This window comes from Ictalurus furcatus, chromosome 26 (assembly GCF_023375685.1).
Source record: "Ictalurus furcatus strain D&B chromosome 26, Billie_1.0, whole genome shotgun sequence".
NCBI lineage: Eukaryota > Metazoa > Chordata > Actinopteri > Siluriformes > Ictaluridae > Ictalurus > Ictalurus furcatus.
This window is the reverse complement of record NC_071280.1, coordinates 6,216,078-6,239,687: the sequence shown is the minus strand read 5'-3', so window position 1 is coordinate 6,239,687 and position 23,610 is coordinate 6,216,078. Positions and strand designations below refer to the sequence as shown.

Here is a 23,610-nt window from a genome sequence, read left to right as displayed (position 1 = left end):
GGTTTGTAATTCCGGTTAAAATTTAGTAGCACGTTTATGGGCGTAGTGACAACTTTTCAGACGATATTGTGATAGGTCGTTCCGGAGGGTGGAGCACATTTGACAGAACATGTTCCGGGTGACTAAATATTTCTCTGGAATCAGTTCGACAGCTAGAATCAGTATGAATGGCGCTAGAGGTTTCCTACGACTGCGACGTTATTATTCCAGTGGTTTAAGAGTCGCATATCACAGGACACTGGACAGAATCGAGCTTATGCTTCCGCCTAAACTGAGACCTCTGTACAACCATCCAGCAGGTAATCACGTGTTCTACATGGCTTTACAAGAAGAATGGAACCACTATAGGGAACCAAAATACCATGCTAAACACTGAGAAGTGGTGTACACTAAGGAATATTGTAAGAAGATGGTCTATGTGGTGTATGCTATAGAAGAAGTCTATGTGGTGTATGCTATAGGAAATATTTGGTTGACCTTGATCAGTGGTGCTAATGGTCATCTGTGTTAGGGTTGACCTTGATCGATGGTGCTAATGGTCACCTGCGTTACATGTTAAACATGCTGCAATCTACTGCCATGAGCAAACCTGGAAAAGCTAACATTTACAAAACAAATTGATTTGAGAAGATAACAGAAAGTCACTTTTCTTTGATGGCAGGAGTTCCATCTGGTCTACTTGCATCAGTCTTTCAACATCAAATGTGAGTTGCATCAGATAAAGTAACACCAGTCTTGACTAGAAGGTCACAATGAAAACTGAGGAATGTATGGTAGCAACACAAAGACTGTGTGGGCATTGTGCATCGGAATAGCCACTCAATCCTATGCCTCATTTGGGCTGAACACTAAATAAGGACTCTGTTGTTAGTTACCTTCTGAGCTCACACAGGCTTTGTAACAGCTTGACACTGAATTATTTTGCCTTGCCTATATTTCTGTTGCACAAATGGATATAACAATAACCAAATGGTGCCCCTCATTACCTGGAAACAACATTAAACAAAAACAAATCTGTTCCTGCAATACTATCCAGTATATCAGTCCCATAAAATAATATTTAAATATACACTTTCTCACGATAATTTTTTTAAACATGTCTCACCGCACACCAAGGCCATAAGAGAAAATGTGATTTATTGTAGACATTAAATAATTTGTGTATGACCTATATCTTCATAACATTGGTTTTCTTTGGTTTCTATGTGCTTTCACATGGCTGTAAACATGTGTGCAGCATTGATTTTGGATCACATGCTTATGCAATTTGCTTATGATGCGTTTTGGAAAATTGGGCATTTTTCTTTCGTTTTAGTGTTGTATTTTCTTGCTCTATTATAAACCAACTAATTAAACATTAATTTTTTTTTTTATCTAACTGCAACCAGATTGTTCTGTTGTTGAGACTTACTAGTGCTTTGCATAAAAAAATGTTGGTGGCGTAAAATGTGGCGTAGTTGACCTATGCTCACTAAAAAGTTAAACAGTCACCCAAATATAATAAAACCTACTGTTAGTCAGAATCTTCCAGTATCACTTATATCATAAAGGAAAAATACAGTCAGCAGAGTAACAAGTTTCAAGTTGGGTTTTTTTTTTTTTTTCAAGTTTTATTTGGCCAATGGTATAATATTTGTTCTGTTATTACATTATACTTGTGTTATGTACATAGATTTGAGTTTGAAATTCTTTGAATAATCGTACACATCCGAGTTAATATGCTAAATGATGTAATGAATCAATATGGATGTGAAATGTTTTCAGTGTATGTTATTTTTGTCCTTTAACCACCAAATGCCTCCAGAGGTGAGACTTAAAACCCAGGGTCTTCCACTGTACCTGTTGTCTTAGCCTCAGACTGTCATCCATGGCTTCCCATTTTTTCTTGCACCCGTGGTTGCCACAATAATACCTCATGCACTTACCCTACAGAAAATGTTATATTTATTAAAATTCCACAGCTCTCAGCTCTCCAATAATTTGTTTATTTTTTTTCTAGGACCAAAGACAGTTTTCTTCTGGGCACCAGTTTTTAAATGGGTGAGAACTTCTTATTTAATCTCTCTCTCTCACTCTCTCACTCTCTCTCTCTCTCTCTCTCTCTCTCTCACACTCTCTCTCTCTCACACTCTCTCTCACTCTCTCTCTCTCTCTCTCTCACACTCTCTCTCTCTCTCTCTCTCTCTCTCTCTCTCTCTCTCTCTCTCTCTCTCTAGAAATTTGTATTCAGACTATAAACTACTCACCAGGATGCCTGGCCAAATGTTGATATCTGGCAGATAGCTATTTTGGTAATGGCTTAGCTGTGCTTATCCATCTGTCAGCTGTCTTGGCCTTAGTGAACTGGCTGTTGTTGAAAAAAACATATATTGAAGAGTCTCAACTTTTTTTTTTTATCATTTGATTTACATAATGTGATTAACAGTTAGAGGTGCAAATTATATTTATTGTTAATTAAAGCCTAGTTAAACAGAAAAGCAGGCATTTGTTAGTTGCACAAGTATTCACCCCCTGTATTACTAACCACCTTTGGCTGCAATTAACGTAGCATGTGTCTCTATCAGGAGCTTGATGTTGATCTTTGCCCATTCCTCCTTAGAAAAATTGCTTAAGCTCTGCCAGGTGTTCATCAGAAATTTACAAATCTTGTCATAGATTCTCAAGCCATTTTATAATTAGCTTTGACTGGGCCATTTTAACTCATTCAGGTTCTTGCTTTTGAACCTCTCCGATGTAACTTTAGCAGTAGACATAGGGCTGTTGTTCTGTTGGAAGGACACATCCACTGTCTCAAGTCTCATGTAGACTGTAACAGGTTTTCTTCTACAATTGCCTTGTATTTGGCTTCATTCATCTTGCCCTCAAACCTGACCAGTTTCCCAGTCTCTGCTGATTAAAAGCATTCCCACCACCATGCTTCACTGTGGAGCTGGTATTCTCAGGGTGATAAGCAGTGTTGGGTTTCTGTCAAACGTAGTACTTTGACAGACTTTGTTTTTTCCACATTTTCATAAAGCCCAGCTTTGGGGAGTGTCTGGATTGTGGTTTTCCTGTGAACAGTTTCTCTCCTCTGAGCTCCTTCAAAGGTACTCTTGGTTTTCTAGTAAGAATTCTAGCAGCTGCATTCTGGACTAACTGGAGTTTGTTTATGCTCCTACTGGAACATCCAGACAGTAAGGCATTACAATAACCCAACCTAGAAGTGACAAAAGCATTTTTTTTATGTGGTGACATTATATTTCTTATCTTAGCAATATTTCTGAGATGGCTATCCTTGTAATATCTACATGAGCGTCAAATGAAAGACTGGACTCAATAATCACACCAAGTTTTTTTACGGTTGCACATGATGAAACAGAAAAGCCACCCAGAGTTACTGTTTAATCAGAAAGCTTACTTCTAGCTGCATGTGGTCCTAGTACAAGTACTTCTGTCTTGTCATAATTAAGTAAAAGGAAGTTAATAAGCATCCAGTGTCTAATGTCTTTTATGCATTCCTCAACTTTGTTATGCTGGTGTCTGTCATCTGGCTTTGATGAAACATACAGCTGAGTATCATCAGCATAACAGTGGAAGCTACTTTCATGTTTATGAATAAATTCCATTTACAAATAATATATAAAGAAAAAAGCTATGGGCCTAAAACAGAACCTTGCGGAACACCAAACCTTAACACCAACAACATTTTCTAGTCTGCCAAGGAGAATAGTATGATCAATGGTATCAAAAGCTGCACCAAGGTCAAGCAACATACAGGGAGACACAACCCTGATCAGAGGCCAGAATACTGATAATTTACCACTTTAACGAGCGCTGTGCTATGATGAGGCTTAAATCTTGACTGATACATTTCATGAAGGTTATTCCTATGTAGATAAGAGCATAGTTGCTGTGCTATAGCCTTTTCTAAGATCTTGGAGATAAAAGGGAGGTTTGATATTGGCCTATAGCTGGACAATTGACAGGGGTTGGGGTCAGGTTTTTTAATCAGGGGTTTGATAATTGTTGTTTATATGATTTAGGTACGTAGCTAGTTCTAAGGGAAGAATGTATTATTTTTAGAAGGGGTTTGATTACTTCTAGTATACAAGCTGATGAGTTTAATGAAGAAATTAATGAACTTAGTTCAGTCTCTCGAAGGGTGGTAAAACTTTCTAGTCGTTGATCTGATACTGTTATATTATTATCTACAAGGTTAATTATAAGACTGTCTGGTTTTAAATTAATAGTTAGAATTTTTTTGTCTAATATTTAAAATTTTGCCAATTAAAAAAAACATGAAATCATCGCTGATATATAATGATTGTGTGCATGTTTCTGTGGTGGTTTTATTCCTATTTAACTTTGCTACAGTATTAAATAAGAATCTAGGATTATTTTTGTTATCTTCAATTAGGGTGGAGAGATAGACTGATCTAGAAGCTCTAAGAGATTTTCTATAGTTCAGGAGGCTCTCCTTCCATGCTGTTTGAAATACTACTAATTTGGTTTGATGCCATTTATGTTCTAATTGTCGAGTGGTCTTTTTTAAGGTGCACGTGTGTTCGTTATACCAGGGTGCTAGCTTTTTGTCCCTAATTATTTTCCTTTTAAGTGGAGCTACCGTATCTAGTGTGTAGCGGAGCGTTGAGTCTAAGCATTCGGTAACCTGAGCAAGTTCATTGGGATCAGACGGTGATCCAATCATAGTTGGTAACTCGGGGAGGTTATTGATAAAACTCTGTGCAGTAGCTGACGTGAATGTACATTTGATGCGGTAGCGTGGCAAGGTGCATATACTATGATCAACACGCAATTTAAATGAGATGAGATAATGATCTGAGATGTGAAATGTGACTATATTTTCTATATTTAATCCATATGTTAGTATCAGGTCCAGAGTGTGACCACCATTATGAGTGGGTCCTATAACATTCTGATTAACCCCTACTGAACTAGAATGGACACAACCGCTGTGCTCAGAGGGTCTTCCGGGTTATCAAAATGAATGTTAAAACCACCAACAATTAACGCTTTGTCTAGAGAAACAACCAGGTTTTAGGTTTTAGATGAAATCTGCAAATTCAGCAAGGATTTCAGAATATGGACCTGGGGGTCTGTAAATAATAATTAGAGGAATAGACTCGGTAGACTTATTTTTTGTGGCTACATATGTTATACTAGTATAAAGAATTTAAAAAGAGTTTATTTTATGACAAGGTTTTTGTGTGACCACTAGATTATCATTATAGATTAGTGCGACACCGCCTCTGCCAGTTAGACAGGGCTGATGCATATAATTGTACCTAGGAGGACTGGCTTCATTTAGTGCTATGTACTCATTTGGTTTAATTATATATTAAACTCCTGATCAGTAATGGTTTCATTAACAATAAGTGCTTTAGACATAGGAGATCTAATATTTATCAGTTTTACCTTCAGATCAAAAGTGCTGGCTGTGCATTCAGTATGATCAAATTTTATGTTAATTAGGTTACTAAAACAAACTTTCTGAAAATGTCTACGTTTTTGTTTAGCTCGGGGAACAGACACAGTCTCGATATTGTGGAACCTAGGTGACGACTCAGTTCAGCTAGCAGTAAGGTCGGTTTGCCTGCTTGTCTGCTCCCTGGGCTTGGCTCTCGATTGTCAACGATTAACTAGGTCCTTTCTGAGACTATGCGCTATGCTGAAAGAAATGAGAGCAGCACCTTCACGAGTGTGATGTATACTGTCCTGCCCTAACAGGCCAGCCTTGCCCTCAAAATTGCTCCAATTATCTATAAAGCCCACATTTTTTTTCGGAGCAACGCCTGGACATCCAGCAGTTCAGCGACCATAACCTGCTGTAAGCTACATTGCCACGCCACAGTGAGATGGGGCCAGAGCATAGTACTGCATCGGACATCGCCTTTGCAAATTTACACACCTCTACAATGTTACACTTAGTAACCACTGACTGATGAAGGTGTATATCATTAGCTCCTTCTTGAACAACTATCTTTGAAAGCCTGTCCTTGCCTAGATTACCTGCTTCGTCTGGCACCCTGGCTCCTGGTATACACCAAGATTAATTGATATTTTTTTAGACGGATCCGACATGGATGGACTCAGTTTGCTGTCTTTAGTCAAAATACAAAAGCTTTCTTTGAAAAAATGTAAATATGGTAGAAGGGAAAGTGAAACTCCCAACAAATGTGAATGATAGCGCAAAATTATCAATGAAAAAGAAAGGAACAGTATAATTTAAATGCCAACACAAGCAACAAGCTCCCCATTTCAGTTCCAAGTTGTAGCACCACAAAACATAGAAAGGTTCAAGGGGGATTCTTATAAAAGGTGCTGTATGTTATGTTATTATAGTTTATCTTGCACACAGATCAACTTCAATATTGTTCCAACTACATTCCCCTCCAAAAGTATTGGAACAGCAAGACCAGTTCTTTGCTATATACCGAAAGACATTTGGGTTTTAGATCAAAAAATGAATATGATCTGGCGATAGATCAGAATTTCAGCTTTCTTTATGATATTTTAATGTAGATGTGTTAAACAACTTGGAACATGGCACCTTAAAGGGAAAAAAACTTAATATTTGGTTGCATATTCCTCTCTTGAAATAACTGCTTCAAACTGGCAACCCACTGACATCACCGAATTGTTACATTCTTCTTTTGTGTTGCTTTCCCAGGCTTGTACACAGCAATATCCCTAGTGTTGAATTAACACCCAGAGTGTTTATATGAGTCCAATGGACTCATATAAACACTGAAGGGTGTGAATTCAACACTGTGGGTGTTAAATCAACACTGGTGATTTTGCTGTGTACCGCAGCTTTTTTTCAGTTGTTGTTTGTTTTCAGAGTTTTCTTCCATTAGTCCCCTGTCCAGGAGGTGAAATGCATGCTCAATTGGGTTATGGTCTGGTGATTAACTTGGCCAGTCTAAAACCCTCCACCTTTTTCCCTCCTTTGTTGTGTTGGCAGTGTGTTTTGGGTCATTGTCTGCTGCATAATAGAAGGTCCTCCAAATTATATTGGATGCATCTGCACACAGAATGTTTCTGTAGACTTCTGAATTTATTCTGTTGCTACCATCATGAGTTACATCATCAATAAAGATTAGTGAGCCTGTTCCAAAAGCAGCCATGCAAGCCAAAACCATGACATTACCTCTACCTTACATGATCGATGAGCTCATAGGTTTTGGATCATGAGCAGATCCTTGCTGTCTCTGCACTTTGGTAGAGGTTACTCTTGGTTCCAGAACCCTTGTGGCTCTTCTCTGTGTTTCTTACTGCTTACGAGTGGTTTGCATCTTTTGTTATGGCCTCTATATTTCTGCTTTCTATGTCTTATTTGAATGGTGGATTGTGATACCGTCACCCCTGCCCTGTGGAGGTTGTTGTTGTCACTGCTATTGTTTTCTTGGTTCTGTTCAATATGTGCTTATTAGTACACTAGTGGTTTCTTTCTTTTCATTCCAAATTGTTGTACTGACAATGCCCAATTCTTGTGCAATGGCTCTGATAAAATGTTCCTCTTATCTGTTTCAAAATGGCTTGCTTTTCTCCTATTGACAGCTCTCTGGTCCTCATGGTTTTCATGTTGGTTTATCCTTTATAACAACAAATGCAGAAGAATTGGCCTTGCTGTTCCAATACTTAGAGATGGTATGGTTAAATCTGAATCTGCTGCTAATAATCACACGATTTTGAGTAATGTTTATATATTACATTAAATGCTCCTTTGCTCAAAACCTACTTACATATAGTTTTAGTAGTTGGTGTCCTGGTTTGATGTGTACTGCACTACTGATATCTATGACTTTTGTCCAGGAACTTGAATGAGTACTTCCAAACTTAGTTACACTGTATGACCAAACGTTTGTGGACATTTGACCATCACATCCATATGTGGTCTTTCCCAAAGTCTTGCCACAAAGTTGGAAGCACAGAATTGTCTAGAATGTCTTTCTACACTTTCCCTTCCCTGGAACTAAAACCTATTCCCGCATGACATTGCCCCTGTGCACAAAGCGAGGTCCATGAAAACAAGGTTTGCCAAGGTTGGTGTGAAAGAACATGAGTGGCCTGAATAGAGCCCTGACCACAACCCCACTGAACACCTGTGGGATGAATTGGAATACTGACTGCATCCCAGGCCTTCTCACATGACATCAGTACCTGCCTTTACTAATGTCTTCTGGGAAGGCTTTCCACTAGATTTTGGAGTGTGGCTGTGAGGATTTGCCCATTCATCCACATTCGAAAATCTAGTGGAAAGCCTTCCCAGAAGAGTGGAGGCTATTATAACAGCAAAGGGAGACTAAATCTGGAATGGGATGTTCAAAAAGTACATATGGGTGTGATGCTCATCTGTTCCCAAACTTTTGCCAATATAGTGTACTTGTACAGTAATTTCATGTTAAGGCCTTGATTCTTCCCATCTCTTCCTCTTCTCTCTCCTTCATCTGTCTGCAGGGCTTGGTTTTTGCTGGCTTTTCTGATATGACACGTCCACCAGAAAAGCTGAGTTTATCCCAATCATGTGTCATCACAGCCACAGGTAGTGGATCAAGAAAATGTGTTCTGGAAGTTAAGGTTTGGGGTGGCTTGGAGGTTTCAGTTTCTCATTTCAGGACATATGTCTCCTCTTCCATGAGCAGAAATAGTAACAGTAGTGCAGTTTTTTCTTTCTTTAATTATTGTTATGATATCTAAACGTTGTATCAATTTAGGCTCATAGAGTATACATGAGACACTTATGTGGCCAAAAAAGAACTTGAATGAAATCCTCAGATTAAACAGATAAAATATTCTCACAGTCACAGTGACTACCACAGTGGGGATCTATTCAGATATCTTCAAAAAGTAACAACTGGTTTGTGCATCAGTCTGGTATTTCTGTTGCATTCCTTTGACAATGTCTTCTCTGGAATATGTCAGAAAGGCACTGTCACAAATTTGCCATTGACATTTGTACCAGGAGGGCAGGGTTCCCTGGTAAAAATGGCAATTTAGTAAGGGTTGAAGAAAAATTATACTGGTAATAAGACAGGCATGTTGGATAAAGCATATTTGACATTTTGACATTCACAATCACATTATTGGAAGTAAATGGGTGAGCTAGAAGATGCACATGTGCAAAGTGCCTTTTATGTATTTTTTTAATCCATAAAAGATTAAATAGACATTCTAGACATGGCAAATTTGTCTAGCAAGCACACATGATGACACTGTATTTCAAAGCCACAAAAACATGTGAAGTTGCATGCAAAATATAAAAAATGGCCTGCTATGCTCATTCCTTCATGATTCTGTTCTAGGCTTCATATGGTCACGGTACTGCTTGGTAATCATTCCCAAGAACTGGGCACTCTTTGCAGTAAACTTCTTTTTGGGCTTATGTGGAAGTATCCAACTCCTGAGAATCTGGAGGTACGTGTGCATGCATTACTATATCTCATGTATCTTAATATTCCTAACATGTAGTGTAACTATACTAGTCTAAAACTACTGGTTCTGACATTTATTTACTTATTCAGTGCTGCAGTGTCCTTTACTGTGCCTATTGTCCTGTTTAGTCATTGTTGTACTGTCCTGCACTGTTTGCACACATTCACACACATGTACTTTATGTAGTCCTGTGTATGTCTTTGTAGTCTTATTTAGTTCGGTGTTGTTTCATCTAGCACCATGGCCCTGGAAGAGCATTGTTTCGTTTCACTGTGTACTGTACCAGCTGTATATGGTTGAAATGACAATAAAGCCACCTTTACTTGAATTTGAACTCAGACAGAAAATACGAGGGGGGATAAACTTAAACTAAATATGAAATGACACAGATGCAGATTTCCCATACAGCAAAATAAGATGAAAGTGTGCTGCCCTTTATAAATCAGCTAATAGGTATAATAATACTAATACTACTACTACTACTACTACTACTACTACTAATAATAATAATAATAATAATAAAAACTACACACCTAAAACTGCCCATATGCACAATTAGGACAATAATTAAGACATTTAAGGAAAGAATCAGAGCTGTATTTTATCCTTAAGCACAGTCAGGAAGATGGCGAAGGGAAACATGTCCCTAAGAATAATGGCTATGCAGAGGATGGTAAGTTTATAGGTTGGATAAAGTTTTGTTTTCTTAGAACAAATTTCCTTCAAGTTTTTTCCTTCCATATTTTTTGTCTGACATTAAGCTAATTAACCACAAAGATATTTTTTCTTAACCTTTCATGGTTTTTGTGACCTTGTTTTTCACACAAACACTAAAGAAACAAAAAAATAAAACAAATGTATCCCACGTTTCAAATGCCAGTGTTTTTTTTTGGGCTATTATCAAGTTTTTTCTGTGGATATGAGATGTAGTTTTGATTAAATGTAGCAACCCTGGTTAATGATATTCGCTCTACAGGAAACTGCTAGACTGTATGCTGTAAACTGCCTACTACAAGGATACTCTAGACATTTACTAGATAAACGCCTACAGCAAAAATCAAGTATGATAGCTTTTCAACTTAAACTTGTTTGCGGTGATGTTGCACATATATACAGTGCCCTCCACTAATATTGGCATTTTGGTAAATATGAGATAAGAAGGCTGTGAAAAATTGTCTCTCTTGTTTAACATTTTGATCTTTTGCTCAAAAAATGCCAATAATTGTTGCACACCTATATTTAGCAAAGAGATTTTTTTTGATAAACCTGTGTTGTGTTTGCAATTGTTTGATATCCAGGAGAGCAGAGTATTTTTGTGAATTTTTTGAACAAAAGATTAAGGTCAATTTAAGGTTAAACAATAAAGACAAATTTTCACAGCCTTCTTTGCTCATATTTACCAAGGGTGCCAATATTGGTGGAGGGCACTGTATATCTTTTACATGACTTAAAAATGGACATTTGGGACACAGCATCTGTTTGCCTTTCAATACAGTACACTGTTCCACTAACATTACAGCAGTTTTTCTCTCCTTTTTAGTAAATACTTATATCAATCCTAAACACGTGATGCAGTTGGCTCCTTATTTGAGCTCACCCTTGCACCTTAAATGATTGTAGATATGACATTTTGCCTGCAGAGGCTATTCATTATTCTTTTTTTTATTCTCTCTAGTAATGTTTTATTTGGATAGTCCACTGTATACACTCTATAACAAGTCAACAATCCATCTATAAAGTGACAACAGCTGACCTATAAAGTCATTCTAAACAATATTTAAACTGTTTATGGATGTTAAAGGTTATTAGATGATCTAAACATATTTAACATATATGCTATGATGTTTCAAAACAGATTTTGAGAAATCAGTTGATAGGCTAAAACACAGTGCTGTGAAAAATTATTTGCTTTCTTCTGTTTTTGTGTATATTTCATACTAAATAGTTTGAGAAACCAGGCCTGATTACGGAAGACCCTGTTCAATCAAATCAACACTTAAATAGAACTTTTTCAACAGCATGAAGGTTAAAAGGTCTTACCCAGTAACACACTTTGCCAAAATTGAAAGAAATTCCAGAAATTATGAGAAAGAAGGTGATTGAAATACATCAGTCTGGGAAGGGTTGCAAAGCTATTTCAAAGGCTCTGGGGCTCCAGAGAACCACAGTGAGAGCCAGTATCTCCAAATGGAAAAACTCGGCACAGTAATGAACCTTCCTAGAAGTGGCTGACCTTCCAAAATTCCTCCAAGAGCACAGCAACTACTTATCCAGGAAGTCACAAAAGAGCCAAGGACAACATGAGTGGACCTACAGGCCTCTCTTGCATCAATAACGGTCACTGTTTGACTCCACAATTGGAAAGACACTGGCTATAAATTTCATCCATGGAAGCGTGGCGAGGCGAAAACCACTGTTAACCCAGAAGAGCATTAAGGCTCGTCTGAATTTTGCCAAAAAGAACATCATACCTACGGTCAAGCATGTTGGAGGTAGTGTGATGATGTGTGGATGCTTTGCTGTTTCATGTTTCCCTCAATTTTTGCAAGCTGCCCAGGCCCTGGCCTGGGAAACATGAATTCTGCTCTCTACCAGAGCAGACATGAGCAAACATGTCCATGTTTCCCTCAATTATTGCCCAAAAAGTTGCCCAGGCCAGGGACTGGGACTGGCACAACCGAATTTTAAGTTTATGGGGACAATTAGATTTTCACATGGGTGATAGGTGATTGGCATTAGGAGAAGACTCAGAGCAGTTATCTTAGCAAAGGCACAAAGTATTGACTAAAAGGGTGCCAATAATTGTTGCAAACCTATATTTAACAAAAAGATTTTTATACACCTGTGTTGTGTGTGCAATTGTTTGATATCTATGAAAGCAGAGTATTTTTGTGAATATTTTTTTTAACAAAATATCAAAAGGTTAAACAATAAAGACAAATTTTCACTGCCTTCTTTGCTCATATTTACCAAGCGTGCCAATATTAGTGGAAGGCACTGTATGTCCTGGCAGAACTAATTGTATCTACTAGAAGCTGTGTTGCTTTAAATTAAACATGACCTACTGGTCTTGTCTTTCCTTCGCCCGCAGCATGAGCGTGATGCCGCATAAAATTGCAGGATCCCTTTTCCTTTGACATGCATTTTCAATGGCCACATCTGTAAAAGAGCTATTCAAAATAATCTTGGGTTTTGACCAAAAGATTAACCTCAAAACTGTGACACAAAAGGACGTCAAATTGCTGGGAAAAGGAGACGAGTAAACATGTAACCTCTGTGCTTTTTTAAGTAAGAGGTTGAAAATTGAGTGTTAGGTTATTCTGTCCTTCCTTGCATTGGCGTAGGTATACTGTGCCTCCTGGTTTGAGGCTTCAGAGCAAGAGCTTATCCATGGGACTGCAGTGAGCTAGTAATCCACCAAACTGACACCCTTATCCACGAGCCCTGCCTTATTAGAGTTTAATTTCACCACAACATTGACTTATTAATAGTATTTGACCACATACATATTTGTTATTTCTTTTGGATTAGGGAAGCGGTGGGTGGTTTGCTATCCAGGTTGATGTGATGGTGACCCTTGTAAACTTGTCATGTGAACTGCAACAAGACACCAACAGTCATTATTTTTCTTTTAAGTGCATTTTAAAAGATTTGGAACACCTTTTGTGTTCACACTGTACAACTCAAATTTCTAGTACAACTCACATGTACCAACGGCAGAAATTTTTTGATCACACTGCTATAGTGGGGTCAGTGATGGGCAGGAGTCAGAGTATTGGGCTGAATACTTACAATTATCTTGGGGGCAGGGCAGGCCTGACTGGATACATAACACAGAGGCAGTATAAAGGAAAGGATAGAGCTTACTTTACCGTTTGAAGAATCTGAAGTCCTTCTATGTATGAGGCAGGATGCTATAAATATTCCAGACAATGGTGGCAAGCACTGTCTTTTATGATGTGTGTTATGGCAAGCAAATTAATTAGGAAGGCAACACAATTCTAATACTAGGCTTAATTCTGACTCATATAGGAAAATTAGGAATTATATACAAACAGTATATTTTTTTAAGGGTGGAAATTGTTCAGCAAGACATTTATTTCCCACATTTTATACTAACAACAAAGTAGGTAAAACTTTCTTTCTGCAAGTGGTATAATTTGGCAGTGTGGTTCTTAACACAGATTCAAACTGACAAAATTTGGGAAAAAAAAAAAGACTTACTAGTGCCCTCTTCAAGCACAATATCACATCTGCAATTTATTTTACAGCAACAAATTTAATTGAAATTCAAATAAGAAGCTGCAAATAAGAAACCGACGTCAGTCTTCTCCTAAATATCTTATGCACATCCAGAAGATTTAAAAGTGACATTCACTAGATGGCACGTCAGAGCCAAAGCATGCCTGTCCGTCAGGTTTCAAAGTTGAACTGTAAAATGTTTAGTGATTTTAAACACATTGACAAGCTCTGTCACTCTTAAAACTTTACACCACTGTCATGATTGTTGTCACAGCCTTGTCTAATATCAAAAACTCTAATTTAAATCTTGAAAATCCAAGAAACTGGTAAGCGTAACAAAGCTTTTGGTAGGTTTGAAGGCAACACAAGAGGTTAGTTTTAGTACTCAGTAATGGTCTACAATTGTACATGATATGATTTGAGAAAACGCTAGTTGGTTTAGCAGAGGTACTGTAGACGGACAAGGAAATGTGTCCAGTTTTATTGAAGAACTACGCTAGTACTGTGTTTTTTAAAAATAAATAAATAAATAAATAAATAAAAAAGAGAAGCTTGTGAGTTTCGCCACCCCTAATTTAGGAACCCTTGAACTGGGCAAAGTAAGCTGCCACATTTCCCATTTATTTTACGTGTGAGAATAAAACAATTACAGGGACTATATATACTATAGTTGCCTATACATTTTTGCCAAATTTAACAACCAATATATATATATATATATATATATATATATATATATATATATATATATATATATATATATATATATATATCTGTGAAATAATTATGTGAATCCACTAAAGTATCCACTAAATACTACCATAAAATAATGTTAAACACAGTATTTTTTAAGATGTAACTATAATAGAATGATTAACTATGTAACCAGGTATGCATATACCTTTATTTGGAGATGTCTCTCTCTCTCTCTCTCTCTCTCATAGATACAATCAGCAGTTAAAGCAGAAAGAAGATGAAGTGCAGCAGTCCTGAAGCTGAAAGGAACAGAATTTACTGGATACCATCATGAATTCAATGAAACATTGTGAAAAACTAAAGGGAGAGAAAACTGTAACAATGTATATGGTTTTGTGGTTTTTATTTCTTATTGCAAATGTCAAGAATCCATATTTTACATCTTTACGTCATAACTTGCCTTAATGCATTTGAGGTAACTCATGAGTATGAAGAACTTCACCATTCTACTATATTCCATTCAAGTTCCATCTAATGACTGCTGAAATGTGACAGATTGAATATAACAATTATAACAATTACATGTTCTCTTAAATTCAAATTTTTATAATCAAATATTGCAATGATCCGTATTAGCTGTGAGGCAAGCCTTGTAAATGTGGTCGCAAATTTAATCGTAATGACTACTGAAATGTGACAGATTGAATATAACAATTATAACAATTACATGTTCTCTTAAATTCAAATTTTTATAATCAAATATTGCAATGATCCGTATTAGCTGTGAGGCAAGCCTTGTAAATGTGGTCGCAAATTTAATCGATCCCTGGCTCTCAGGAACATTCTTTTTTTGTAAGCGCAATCTAAAATATTTATTAACATGGTAAAAAGAAATGTTGGCAATAAATATTTGTGCACATTTTTCTAAAATCTTAGTTTAACTGGTGGCCTTTACAGGCAATATCTCAGGACACCTATGTAAAGACATCTAATCAAATGTTTACTATCTTACAGCAATACTACAGCAACCACAGTTTAAGTTACACACAAACAGCACCAACAACCGACAAATTTTATTTATTTATTTTTTGTTTCTATGCATTCTAAGAAAGGCAAAAACTGAATGGGCTGTATGTATGAAGGATTTAAAAAAAAAAAAAGTCTATTTCTCACGTTACCCACAATTATAGCAGCAGGGATACAAACAGCCTAAAGAATTCTTAATAAACTGCTTCATTTCATTAAAATATGTTTTCACATGTATGTAATTTACTTTTCATTTAAATACATAGAGATATCATAATCAAATTGCATCATAAGAATTTATAGTTATCTCTCCCCACTTTACTCTCACTATCACTCTCTCCAAATGTGCATGCTAACATGAACATCTACACATCTGGAAAATAGAACACTGAACAACACAAGCATCTAAGATGAAGTACTGAATTAATATATTTTGTAAAATAATTTACCATGCTATTTTACAGAAAAAGGCCAAGATTCAATTACAAAGCACAGTAGAGGTAGGCCCTAAACACAATAGAAAGTGTATTTGTCAAAATTGCAAGTTTGATAATCTTCAGTTTGATAAACAATAATATTGGGTTCCATGGGGAACGCTGTAGCCAATTTACAAATAAGACACACTGAGCAAGCACAGTGGAGAGAAGAAAAGGAAACAGATGGCTAATATTTAGCATGACAAAATTCTGCTTACATTCTACATAAGTAATGTTATTTGTTTATATGCTCTAATAAGAAAACTGCGAAATTTGTGTGTAGTCTTCATGCAACTATACACATAATGTAGGGTTATATTTTAACCATAAGGGTGTTAAAATGAATGGGCTAGAGGAAAAAAAAAAAAATGATGCGAGACCACTGATTGGTCATTTTTGGCATTTGCCTGATTAGCTTTATGATTCATAAAGTTTACGAAAAAATGTGTGAAAATTCAAAATGCCAACAATCACTATTGCAATCACAAAAAATTAAGGTAGTATGAGTCCGTTTTTGCTCAATCATAAGCCTGAGAAATCTAAAGCAGATAGCAAGACTTGGCCCACCACATAGTGATACACATAAAATGGTATAATGTCTCCAAAATGTATTGAAATATAATTATAAGGTACTAAGGTACTGAGATAATTTATAAAGTTAAAGTCCTCAATGAATCATTAAATTATTGTATTTATTGAAGTAATTTACTGCACCAAATCAAATTTAGACTCCAGGCATAAAGATGTGGAAACTATTAATATAGGCTTATAATGATAGCAGAGGCACCGACTTATGTATCTGCTGGTGGGTTCCCCAAATAATCAACTTTCTGCTGTACCTGTAGCCTACATGACTTTTTGTCATAAGAAAATTAAGTAGCACACCCATCTTCTGCTGTAATTAACTAGGATATTATATACAGTATCTCACAAAAATGAGTACACCCCTCACATTTTTGTAAAAATTTGATTATATCTTTTTATGTGACAACACTGAAGAAATGACACTTTGCTACAATGTAGAGTAGAGAGTGTACAGCTTGTATAACAGTGTAAATTTGCTGTCCCCTCAAAATAACCCAACACACAGCCATTAATATCTAAACCGCTGGCAACAAAACTGAGTACACCCCTAAGTGAAAATGTCCAAATTGCGCCCAAAGTGTCAATATTTTGTGTGGCCACCATTATTTTCCAGCACTGCCTTAACCCTCTTGGGCATGGAGTTCACCAGAGCTTCACAGGTTGCCACTGGAGTCCTCTTCCAGTCCTCCATGATGACATCACGGAGCTGGTGTATGATAGAGACCTTGTGCTCCTACAACTTCCGTTTGAGGATGCCCCACAGATGCTCAATAGGGTTTAGGTCTGGAGACATGCTTGGCCAGTCCATCACCTTCACCCTCAGCTTCTTTAGCAAGGCAGTGGTCGTTGTCTGTAGGTAAGACACACTTGTCTTTGTACTCCTCACCTGGTTGCCGCCACACACGCTTGACACCACCTGAACCAAATACTTTTATCTTGGTCTCATCAGACCACAGGACATGGTTCCAGTAATCCGTGTCCTTAGTCTGCTTGTCTTCAGCAAACTGTTTGTGGGCTTTCTTATGCAACATCTTTAAAATAGGCTACCTTCTCGGATGACAGCCATGCAGACCAATTTGATGCAGTGCAGCGTATGGTCTGAGCACTGACAGGCTGACATCCCATCCCTTCAACCTCTGCAGCAATGCCGGCAGCACTCATACGTCTATTTCCCAAAGACAACCTCTGGATATGACGCTGAGAATGTGCACTCAACTTCTTTGGTCGACCATGGCGAGGTCTGTTCTGAGTGGAACCTGTCCTGTTAAACCGCTGTATGGTCTTGGCCACCGTGCTGCAGCTTAGTGTCAGGGTCTTGGCAATCTTCTTATAGCCTAGGCCATCTTTATGTAGAGCAACAATTCTTTTTTTCAGATCCTCAGAGAGTTCTTTGCCATGAGGTGCCATGTTGAACTTCCAGTGACCAGTATGAGGGAGTGTGAGAGCGATGACACCAAATTTTACACACCTGCTCCCCATTCACACCTGAGACCTTCTAACACTAACAAGTTACATGACACCGGGGAGGGAAAATGGCTAATTGGGCCCAATTTGGACATTTTCACTAAGGGGTGTACTCACTTTTGTTGCCAGCGGTTTAGACATTAATGTCTGTGTGTTGAGTTATTTTGAGGGGACAGCAAATTTACACTGTTACACAAGCTGTCCACTCACTACTTTACATTGTAGCAAAGTGTCATTTCTTCAGCGTTGTCACATGAAAAGATATAATCAAATATTTACAAAAGTGTGAGGAGTGTACTCACTTTTGTGGGATACTGTACTTAAAATACATACATTTATAATATTAAAAACATAGGATTAGGCCCAGATTTCTCACTCACCAAGGTAGGTGTTAGCTTTTAGGACAAAAGCATTTCACCTTGCACTTGCATACTTGCTAAAGTAGGAGCAGTTAAAACATTAACACCAGCCAGAGCCATCACTGTAGGGGTGAAAGGTGGTGACAATTACAGGCCCAGTATAATAAAGACAATTGTACTGCCCAGCGGGCCCCACTAAATCCAGTAGTTACGCTATATATAATAATAATAATAGTATATATTTTACAACTTCAGCTTGTATGCCTGAGAATTTAATTAAAACCACATAAACATGCCATTCCGTGAAAGAAGTTTTCCAAATATCTCCTCTCCCCTCCCTAAAAATGGTTTAGTCCAATGGTTATTAATTATTTCAGCTCAGTCATTGACAAACAGCAGAGGGACCCAGTAAAATTGTGCCACCCCAGCTAGTGAACATCACCAATCAGAGTTGAAAGCATTAGCTGTCATCCAGATTTTCCCCTACAGAAACTACACTGCTCTCACTCTCACTCTCTAGCATCTGGATGCGCACCTCTAATGCTGCAATCTTTTCCATCAGAGAGCTAACTAATATACATTTATCACAAATAAAGCTATTACAAATGATGGAGGAGGAATGACTTAACATCCTAAACTCAACACACTGAACAACCTGAATGTTCGCCATGTTTAACATGTTTTAGTTGAAGTGTTTAACATGTTTTAGTTGAAGGTTTGTTGACATTATTTTAGACAGATCCGACATGGATGTGTTAACATGTTTAACATGTTTTAGTTGAAGATTTGTTGACATTATTTTAGACAGATTTGACAGACAGAATTGCCTGTTGTGTGCATTTATGTACACTATTCAGATAATGACATCCCTCGTACAGATTACATGTTAGTGTAATGTATAAATGGGGCCTACATGTACCACCATGCATGTTTGAATAGCCATTTATTATAATGTGAAGGGCCTTATAAATTATATCAGTCTATTATTCATACATCTAGTACCTATACTTTTGTTACCTATATGTGAGCAACTATATTTATGTTACTCTCATAGCAATAACTGATATGCAAGATGTGCTTGAATATAACCTGTATAATCGGCTTATCTGTTATATGGTTATGACATATTACTCTGTGTGATACATGTTGTTTCATGTTTATCCACAATAAATATATGTGTGCTAATGACAATTATAAATTGTTTTCTTGGTTTGTTTTTTTGAGAACATAATGCTCATTTTTGTGCATTAGTGATTTACAAGGTGCAGATAATCTGCCTGAGCAATGGCCAGCAGTTACTGTTTCCTTAGCAACACAAACAGTCCATGGCCAATCATCTCATGCTTCAAGGTCAAAATGCAATAATGCTACAGCAGCACTTTTAGTTCAGCACAGCACACACACACACACACACACACACACACACATTAATGATGTTTAAAGTGTCTGGCTGTGATAATAAAGGAGTTACATTCTTTGCCCCGATATCAGTGTGTGAGAGCTTTTGAGTCAAAATATAGGAAGTTCCAAAAATAGCAACTTCTATGATGTCATCATGACTTCTCGATGCTATTTATAGTGCTGGGGATGAATATAATGCATCTTTGTATGAATGTTTGAAACAAATACCTTACTCCTACACTTCCTTTGAATTTCATGCTGTTACATTTACTGACCCTGCTAAAATGCACTTTCTTGTTGTTTATCGTCCTCCAGGTCAATTGGGCAAGTTCATCGAAGAATTTGGCACGCTACTGTCCACTATCCCGGATGACGGAACTCCTCTTGTGGTCCTTGGTGACTTCAACATTCACCTGGACAAGCCACATGCAGCTGATTTTCTAGCACTCATTCCCACGTTTGACCTCAAGCAGTTCACCACCCCAGCAACTCACAAAGCCATCAAACAGCTCAACTTCATCCTCACATGTAACTGCACCACACAAAATCTTATTATTACTCTCCACACCTCTGACCATTTCTTTATCCAGTTTTCTATTTCTCTTCCCTTACCCCCTCACTGTCTCCACCTTCTATCTCCTTTTGTCACAATCTTCGCTCCCTTTCCCCCTCACACTTCTTTTTTTGTCGTAGAATTTTTATTGGAAAAGCACATTTTACATAATACCCCATCCAACAACCCCACTATACCCGGCCCCAACAAAATAATCACAGCCAAAACCAAAAGAAAGGGGGAAACAAAAAAACAACAACAAACAAACATACAGAAAAAACAAAAACAAGCAAACAAACCAAAAAACAAACAAACAATTTAAAAAAAAAAGATAAAAAGTAAGATGATTAGCATTTACCATCTACCTTCCCTCAAGCCACCTCCAGGGTGCGTACATTATTGAAGTAGGTAATAAATTGTTACCATTTTCCCAAAAATGATTCACCCCTGCCTCTGATGTTCCCCCTCACACTTCTCACATATTGTGACAACCTCACTTCCCTCAGATAGCCACCTCTCCTCACTGGACTTAAACACAGCAGATGACATGCTATGTTCCACTCTAACCTCTTCTCTTGACAGCATCTGCCCCCTAACCTCCAGACCAGCTCGCACATCACCCCCTAGCCTTTGGCTCTCAGAAGCTCTGCGTAACAATCAGGCCAAACTAAAAGCAGCTGAAAGGAAAAGGCATAGCATCTCCACTGCTAAAGCAGTATACTACCAAGAGAAGATTGGCAGCTCTCCCAACACCCGCACTCTCTTCAAAACCTTTTCTTCTCTTCTCTGTCCCCTTCCTCCCCCTTCCCCTAGTTCTCCCACTGCAGGTCCTACTCGACCTCTCTGCTGCTTTCAACACTGTGAATCATCAGATCCTCCTGTCAACTCTCTCCAGCCTAGGCATCACTGGAATGGCTCTGCGCTGGGTGGAATCCTATCTCTCCGACAGATCCGTCAAGGTATTGTGGAGGGGAGGTATTTCTGAAACTCAACAACTCACAACTGGGGTTCCTCAGGGGTCAGTTCTGAGTCCACTGCTCTTTTCTATTTATACTACATCTCTGGGCCAGGTGATTGAGTCTCATGGCTTCTCATACCATTGCTATGCTGATGACACCCAGCTCTATTTGTCCTTCCAGCCTGATGATCCAACCGTCTCAGCACGCATCTCTGCTTGCCTGTCTGACATAAACTGTATGAGGGAACACCACCTTGAGCTCAACTTGGCAAAATCTGAGCTTCTCGTCATCCCAGCCTGCCCCTCAATCAACCACAACCTCATGGTACAGCTCAGCTCAACCACACTCAAGCCAACCAGGACAGCCAGGAACCTTGGGATGACTTTTGATGACAGCTTGACCATTACAGACCACATTTCAACAACTGCACGGTCCTGTAGGTTTATTCTGTATAACATCAAGAAAATCAGACCCTATCTCACCAAACAGGCTAAACAGCAACTAGTCCAGGCAACTAATCTTGTCATCTCAAAACTGGACTATTGCAATGCACTACTCTTGGGCCTCTCAGCCAGCTCCATCAAACACCTTCAGACAATTCAGAATGCAGCAGCACACCTCGTCTTCAACCAGCCCAAAAGAACCAAATGTCACACCCCTCTTCATCTCCCTCTGCTGGCTTCCTGTAGCCGCCTGCATGAAATTCAAAGCCTTGATGCTCATGTACAGGACCTTGTCTGGAACATCACCCCTACCTCAACACTCTCCTGAAGGCTTACATTCCCTCACACAATCTGCGATCAATTAATGACTGAGGCTTAATAGTGCCTACTCAGCGTGGTTCAAGGTCCCTTTCCAGAACCTTCAAACTAATTGTCTCCCAGTGGTGGAATGAACTTCCATCCTCAAACCGGATATCAGAGTCTGTCACTATCTTCAAAAAACAGCTAAAGACCCACCCCTTCTGTGAGCATGTAACTAACCCCTAAAATGCCAACCCCATATTATCTTAAAAAAAACAAACCTTATTCTGGCACTTACACCTCTACTCTGCACGCTTTGCTTTTCTGGAACTCAATTGTAAATCTTGCATGGTAGCACTTGATTATTGTTCTCCACTTGATTTATCGCTTGATATATCGCTTTGCTTGTATTTCCCCATTTGTAAGTCACTTTGGATAAAAGTGTCTGCTAAATGAATAAATGTAAATGTAAATACATGTTCCATTAATACAATTATCCTCTTACATTGAAAAATAATACTAAGCAATTTCATTATCATCTTGAGATAAGCATCAATATGAGTATGTACAGTGTGAGGCAATATGTATTCAGTGTCTATATCCACTTAAAATTTACATAACTTATATCTTTTAACTTTGTACATACAAAAATATATATACACAGTATATACAGTTGCAGTCAGAAGTTTACATATACTCATCATGGACATGAATGTCATGGCAATATTGGGTTTTCAGTAATTTCTTTGAACTGTTCTTTTTCTGGGGCAGAATTATTGTACTTACAACTTTAATAAAAAATGTAAAAAACAAGAATTTGGTTCACAAGTTTTAATTTATTTGAGGTTTTCTGGAATCATCACAAGGTCAAAAATATACATACAGAACATCTGATATTTAGCTGAATGTACCTTAGCAAGTTTCACCCTGAGCAGACTTCAATTCAATTAAATTAAATTTTATTTGTATAGCGCTTTTTACACTGGTCATTGTCTCAAAGCAGCTTTACAGAAATATATAAACACGGGATACAGATTTTAAATGTATGAATTTATTGGAAGAGTGGTGTCACTGGTTAGAGGGGGCAGTTCATCCGCTTCAAATCATCACAGACAATAAAAACTTTGAATACATCAAGACAGCTAAAAGACTGGACCAACGCCAAGCCCGCTGGTCATTGTTCTTTACTCGATTCAACTTCACTGTCACATACCACTGTGGCAGCAACAATAGCAAAGCAGATGCACTTTCAAACAGGCATGATCCTCCCCATACACAACCTCACCCTGTATGCATACTTCCACCATTCATCATCATTGCACCCATCAGCTGGGACATCATGGAAGAAATACAGAGAACACAACAGGATGAACCTTCACCACCCAACTCCCCCCCCCCCCCCCCCCAGAACCATTCAGTAGGTCCACACTTCATTGAGCATAGGACACCCCAGTATCCAGAGGAAGATCACACTGGTACATAAGTCATAATGGTGGCCCACTCTAAATTCCGATGTGACTCACTATGTGAAAGCTTGTCCAGCATGTGCTCAGTAGATGACACCCAGAAAATTGCTTCAGCCTCTGCCAATACCCTAAAGACCATGCTCCCACGTGTCCGTATATTTCATCACAGACCTGCCAAACTCCAGTGGATTCACCTCGATTCTGG

At 38.1% G+C, this 23,610-nt stretch overlaps 1 protein-coding gene across 3 annotated transcripts; it reads left to right on the top strand.

Moving 5' to 3' along the window:
* On the top strand, positions 1-23,312 carry mpc2a (mitochondrial pyruvate carrier 2a). 3 transcript variants are annotated; one of them, XR_008384752.1, is made up of 6 exons: positions 1-299; positions 2,000-2,040; positions 8,461-8,545; positions 9,306-9,417; positions 20,000-20,212; positions 20,378-21,370. XR_008384752.1 is itself a non-coding variant. In XM_053615196.1 (5 exons), the coding sequence occupies exons 1-5, from the start codon at positions 110-112 to the stop codon at positions 14,668-14,670; spliced, it is 477 nt and encodes a 158-aa protein (XP_053471171.1). In that variant the 5' UTR covers positions 1-109; the 3' UTR covers positions 14,671-15,636. The 3 variants fall into 3 exon arrangements, 2 of the variants coding, with proteins under 2 accessions (XP_053471171.1, XP_053471170.1); XM_053615196.1 differs by lacking the exons at positions 20,000-20,212; positions 20,378-21,370 and adding an exon at positions 14,622-15,636; XM_053615195.1 differs by lacking the exons at positions 1-299; positions 2,000-2,040; positions 8,461-8,545; positions 9,306-9,417 and adding an exon at positions 21,377-23,312 and having other exon boundaries at positions 20,056-20,212; positions 20,378-21,196.
* The last annotated feature ends 298 nt before the right edge of the window (positions 23,313-23,610 follow it).